Source organism: Gymnoscopelus microlampas (assembly GCF_963454915.1).
Source record: "Gymnoscopelus microlampas genome assembly, chromosome: 10".
Lineage (NCBI taxonomy): Eukaryota > Metazoa > Chordata > Actinopteri > Myctophiformes > Myctophidae > Gymnoscopelus > Gymnoscopelus microlampas.
The window spans coordinates 34,093,100-34,099,723 of NC_139947.1; the positions used below are offsets into that span (position 1 = coordinate 34,093,100).

The window sequence follows — 6,624 nt, forward strand, 5'->3', positions numbered from 1 at the left end:
CAGAAGAATGAACATCAAATCTTCTGATCTGAAAGTCAATATATTAAAAGCACTTCCGAAATATGAATTATTATACTGTAAATACCCAGAGATAAAAGCCATATCATTCGTTGTGGTATCACATATTTCTTATCTCAGGTTATCATGATATCTGGTGACATGGAAAGGCATTTCTTGACACAACCTTGATAGACTGTATATAAAGGATGTTACCTTGAACTATCTCTTCACTCTCTGCAAAGTTAGTAACCATGAAGTGTCTCGTTGTCCTTTGTGCCCTGGCGGCTCTCTCTGAATGTCTCAACAGGTAAGTACCAGCTGGCTGATTGAAGCCAACTCTACAGCTAGACGTTGGTTAGCATAATATTGTAAAATATGAATGAAATGTAATACAAGTTTGATGAAAACCTCTCCATTGTGTACAGAGGAAAAATATAAGCCATTTTGTTTTATCTTGATATGGCTTATAAGTCCAAAGGTAGGGGGCTGCATGCTTCCTATCATGTATATTTCTATACAACTAAGTAGTATTTCTTAATGTTAAAAAGCTGTCACATACAGTACTTTGTAGACACTCAACACTTTTTTGACTTTGTAAAAGAAGATCATGTCTGTACAGTGCTTCGTTTGTATTCAGATCTATACATTTTCTTTCACAGCCTATATTATGAAATCTAAGTGTGCACTGTATGTGCCTATACAGCATGTACTAGTAATATGTAAAAGTTAACACTAAGTCCAGCTTGTAGGTACATTTTTACACTGTTTTGCTGCATAGCGTACAAGGTGAATTAAACTAATTCTGATTCTAACCTGTTCATCTAATGCACTGCAAAGGATAACAAAAAAGGGCCTGGTATTATTACTGATCCCTTTCTCACCACGTATAGGATGCCCCTGATCAAGGGGAAAACTCCACGGGAGGCCCTGTGGGAGAAGGGACTGTTGGAGGAAACCCTCAAGAAGTACCCATACAACCCCATGGTCAAGTTTATCCAATCAGGCACTGAGGGCATGACCAATGATTATGACGTAAGTCCAGACTAGCAGAAGGACAAACTTTAAACCTAATTTACACTTCATCGTACATCTGCTGAAAATAACAGATTGGCCACATGACTAAATTAGTCTTAGTTCATCTCATTGTCCAATAATCACCATCAGGGACATTGTAAGCCACATAGTGTAAAAGCAGGAGACACTCACCCTAATCATCTGTCATGAAGTGTTGTTACACATTTCTGTTTCAACACCTTGTCTATTGCTGTGTGTCACCTCCAGCTGGCTTACTTTGGACTCATCTCAATTGGAACTCCTCCCCAGTCCTTCAAAGTTATCTTTGACACTGGCTCCTCCAACCTGTGGGTGCCCTCCATCTTTTGCGGCAGCGCGGCCTGTAGTGAGTACTGTTAACTTAAAAAACAATAACAACGTTATTTGGCCCTGACAGACAGTTCCTGGCTAAGGTCAGTACATACAGTCAGTCAGAGGTGTAGGACTACCATAAGGGGCGGGGCACAAGAATTGAGGGTGGCCCCTGTTTTTATTGTCTAGCCCTGCACCTCCCATTTGCAAAGCATATTGTAGCTCTTTGCATCCTTCTGGCTTTGCAGAAGTCAATTTTGACCATATCAAATTAAATAGTCATGAAAGTGAAGGTTTATATAACAATAACAACTTAAAGACGTGGTGAAAATGGCTTTTTTGGTCATTTTATTTTGAAGTGTCAGTCTGAAACGGCATCGAAAGCTGGAACCTCACTCAAGCCAGCTTGTACAGAGGGCTAGTGTTTGTTTAGCCTGTCGCTCACACCATGGCTCACAGTCACAGCACACTGCCCAAGGGAGAGACGGCCAGTGTTAAGCATGTTTGTTACTACGTCGCTTATTTCTAACCTAAAATGTTTTCAGATACACATTTTAGTGTGCTTTAAGTTTTAAATGAGTAATACACCATCTGGACGTCAACTTGAATGAGATTCAAAACGGAGTAGCTCAGTAATTAAAATCAGGTGTGCTTGGAGGAACGTGCAGCTATGGGACTCACACAGGTGAATAAAATCAAGATTCTTATTTATTCATAAGGGTCATGTCATCATGCATTAAGAGCAATTAAGATTGGTCTTTTAGGGACTTTTGATATAAGAATAGCCTACACATAAATGTTTTGGCATCTATTGTTGGGTATTTAGGTATGTATCGGTAGGTATGACGAATGTAAAAGGGGAAGAAAGAATATCTGCACACAATGAATGAATCAGGACCAAATAAATGACAAACAACGCCAAAAACGCAAGACAAATTGGTTATGACTCCACAGTGGCAGGAAGACAGCCAGCCAGACTTGGTTAATTGGATAGGTCAGATTTACTTTACCTTCTTCCAAATGCACAGCTAAAAAATATATGCAATATGTTTTAAAGAGAACCACCAGAAATTCAACCCATCAAAGTCTTCCACCTTCAAGTGGGGCAACCAGCCTCTGTTCATTCAGTATGGTACCGGCAGCATGAGAGGATTTCTGGCCAGTGACACTGTTGAGGTAACCAAAAGCAGCCATGCAGAACCATCATTTGCCAATTCTGCCAATTATCTGCATATTGTCTCTCTCTACCTGACAAATAAGAACTTTCAGTAATTGCTGACTTTGGTTTCCAGGTTGGTGGAATTTCTGTGGCCCAGCAGGGACTTGCTATCAGCGAGGTGGAGGCTCCTTTCATGGCCAATATGAAGGCTGATGGTATCCTGGGACTTGCCTTCCAGTCCATTGCCGCTGACAATGTGGTGCCCGTCTTTGACAACATGATTAAGCAGAACCTGGTGTCTCAGCAACTCTTCTCTGTCTACCTTAGCAGGTATTGGAACAGTGTTTGTACGCATTTGTGCACAATGATAAGCTACTAAAGTATTTGTCATACCTTCTCCTATTAGCAACTCAGAGCAGGGCAGTGAGGTGGTCTTCGGTGGTATGGATGGGAACCACTACACCGGACAAATCACCTGGATCCCCCTGACCTCTGCTACCTACTGGCAGATCAAAATGGACAGGTGCAAACATATTACAGTCTACTGTGACTATTCACTTTTTAAAAAGTTGACAGCAGAAAAACCTTGGCTACACACAGGACACTCTTATTAATTCTGATTCTGCTATTGCTCCTAACAGTGTTACCGTCAATGGACAGACTGTGGCCTGTAATGGTGGCTGCCAGGCTATCATTGACACCGGCACTTCCCTCATTGTTGGCCCAACCAATGACATAAACAACATGAATTCCCATGTTGGAGCCACCGGCAGTCAAGGAATGGTGAGATATTTTTCTAATTTAGAATTCACATCAGTGATCAAATTGACACCTCATCAGTTAGCACACCTCCTAGATTCATATTAATTATGGCTTGATGGACATTGGGGGACTTGTGGGTAGGGAATAGGGATATCAGATTTTATGTGAAGATGCCCATTTCCATTGAAATAAAAATAAGTACTGTTTCTACTAATAACACATGCCATGCTTTATACAGGCCTCAGTGAACTGCCAGAACATCCAGAGCATGCCTGATGTGACCTTCACTATCAATGGACACGCCTTCAACCTCCCTGCCTCTGCCTATGTTTCTCAGGTCAGTCTACACACTTCAATGGACGCTGACCCATACATGCACACACACATGCTCATTGCACATACAGTACATGGTGCCGACAGGCTGCACACACGCATGTACACACACACACACACGCGCGTGTGTGTGCGTGCACACACATTTTATTTGTGAAATATATATATCCCTTCCTGTCTTTCCTTCTATAGAAGTCCTATGGTTGCAGCACTGGGTTTGGCAATGGTGGATCTGACCAGCTTTGGATCCTGGGAGATGTCTTCATCAGGGAGTACTATTCCATCTTTAATGCCCAGACCAAGCAAATTGGACTGGCCAAGTCTGTGTAATCAAACCAAGCATCCTGATGGTTAATCAATGGGGGCTGTATCATTCATACAAGTCTTTTGCAAATGGGAAACTGTAAGATGTAAATGTGCTATGGATGTTTTTGAATATGTGTCAATTAACACATTACTTTCAGAATCTCAGTTATTTTAAGCTTGTAATGAATTATTGTCAACCATTTGTCTACCATTCACTGTTTAGACTTTTATTCCCTTTTTCCCTCTTTTCAAAAATATATGCCCTAAAGTTTAAACCGATGACTATGAGTTGTTTGTGCTTCATCATAACATTGAATATTAGGCCGCAGAAATTGCATTTGAATACCAATAACATTATTGTGGCATTGTTCTCTATTCCATTTATCCTACACTCTTAATATTATGTAGTCCCCATGAACTTTATTTGATTATGTTTTCTTGGCACACAAACTGAATAACTGAAGCTACTATGTAGGTAGGTACAGTAGAGGAAGGTAGGTACTGTAGGTAGGTAGTTACAGGTACTTAATCATCCCCAATACAAGTGGAAATTAAGGCATTAGCCAAGGTTCAGAAAACACTATATTGTTGCATTATGATGCTAAATAATAAGCCATTAAAGCTTAATGTTCATTGCTTTACAACAAACAAACACATGACCGCAACTGCGGAGTGTACAAGCTTTACTACATTTTTCTCACACAAATTCAAAGCATTTGAGACATCATCGCAAAACACATACAATTTACTATTTACAATTTAGGCATTTAGCAGACGCTCTTAATCCAGAACGATTTACAGTAAACAAGGACAACGCAAGATAATACATCAAATGCATAGAAATGGTAATCTTATATTAAAGTAATACATAAGTAAACCAAGAGCCTATCATCAGCCTGTACTGAAACTATACACACTATAGGATGGCAGGTCAACAATGACCTGGCATCTGTCTACATAACATGCTATCTAAGTTACATTTTAGCCTTTGCATAAGCCTGCAAGGTCGTCAAGGCTAGGGCAAGTGCTACGGGTTTGAGGTGGAGTCTGAAGAGGTGAGTCTTCAGATTACGGCAGAAGATTGAGAGAGAGTCTGCAGTTCTAATTGCAATGGGGAGTTCATTCCATAGTTTGGGAGCCAGAAGGTAGAAGAGTCTGGGGCGTGTGGAGCACAGATATAGAAACCTAGATACCTCATTGGCCTCTGCAGTTCATTGGAGCGACGTGCTTGGTATGGTGGCCGCCATATTTCCGGGGGGCACGGGCACTGGCCAATCACAGCGCGTTGACTACTGGCCAATCACAGCGCGTCTTTTCCAGGACTTGTCAGAATCTAGTTGTCCCGCCCCCACCTGCCTCTCATTGGCCTACTGAACGCCCCCTTCTGTGACATACGTGGAAATTTCCAGCTGCCCACCAGAAGCGGAAGTGCGTCCGCCATACACATGCTTTAGAGCCAGAGGAGGCGTCTACCTTTATATGTCTATGGTGTGGAGCGTTGTCCCGGATGTTTTAGCGAAGGTTCTGACAGCTTCCCTGTGTTAGCTGATCTGAGTGAGAGGGAGGGATTGTATAGCCTGGGACCAGACGAATCTGCCAGTGCAAAACAAAAATTGGCCCCTGCGATGTGGGTCTGGCCCCGCTCCGTTGTGAATCCATTTCCTGCTCCCGAAGTCTGGGGTGACCAATCAAGGCCCAGTATTCGAATATGGGAGACTGTACTGTACTTATACTCTGATACAAGTAAAAGTCCAGAATTAAAAATGTACTTGAGTTAAAGTACGAAAGTATTGGCATCAAAATGTACTTAAAGTACCAAAAGTAAAAGTACTAAAATATTTGTGCGACGCTTTGTGAGCTTGTAAATCGGCTATCTTCAAATAGCCTATGTTTAAAATAGGGCTAAAGTGGTTAATGTATGTTTTATAATATCATCATTTACATCCGAAAAGTAACTAGTAACTGAAGTTTTCAAATAATTGTAGTGGAGTAAAAGTACAATATTTGCCTTTGAGATGTAGTGGAGTAGAAGTAAAAGTACTGAAAATTGGAAATACTCCAGTAAAGTAAAACTACCTCAAAATTGTACTTAATTACAGTACTTGAGTAAATGTACTTAGTTACTTTCCACCACTGGTTGTTGGTTGTAGGTCCAACCAATTGCGTTCAGAGCCATGGAAGCTAAATATGCACAACAGCGCATGCATGCACTCAACCATACGAGTTCAGCACCATGGACAGCGATCATGCCATTTTGGAACCCACTTTAAATACTGTAAATTATCAATAGCTAGAATGTTTCGAATGATTGGCACGGCGGCCCATCAGTCCAAATCCCATTTCAAGTACAGTACTACTCACCGCTATGTCGTATTTCATGTGTTGAGCCCGACCATGCCAGGGGGCGGGGCCTGCACAGTCCTAACATAAAATAATGGGCCAATAGTCTACATCTTGCAACATGGAAGACGTGGATATCAACATTAAAGGTTCTATGACATTCATTTTCACTTTTTTTTTAAAATGTTTTTTTGGGGGTTTTATGACCACAATTACACCCAAAAAATCGGAACTTTGAACATTCAGTGGATTTTCTGTGGTCTGGGGTTTTCTGAATAATTAGGCTGAAAAGTAATCTGATCTTGGCACTTCGACAGTGAGGTCACTGTCGATTAATCCCGCCCACTCTCCTCCTCGCC

General features: G+C 41.3%; 1 protein-coding gene across 1 annotated transcript; it reads left to right on the forward strand.

The window, feature by feature from the left end:
* Positions 1–251: 251 nt before the first annotated feature.
* On the forward strand, positions 252–3,949 carry LOC311052957 (pepsin A-like; the record flags this gene model as incomplete). Its single annotated transcript, XM_084068279.1, has 9 exons — positions 252–307; positions 891–1,032; positions 1,282–1,399; positions 2,423–2,541; positions 2,658–2,854; positions 2,931–3,047; positions 3,166–3,307; positions 3,525–3,623; positions 3,812–3,949. The coding sequence occupies 9 exons, from the start codon at positions 252–254 to the stop codon at positions 3,947–3,949; spliced, it is 1,128 nt and encodes a 375-aa protein (XP_083924405.1).
* Positions 3,950–6,624: the final 2,675 nt, after the last annotated feature.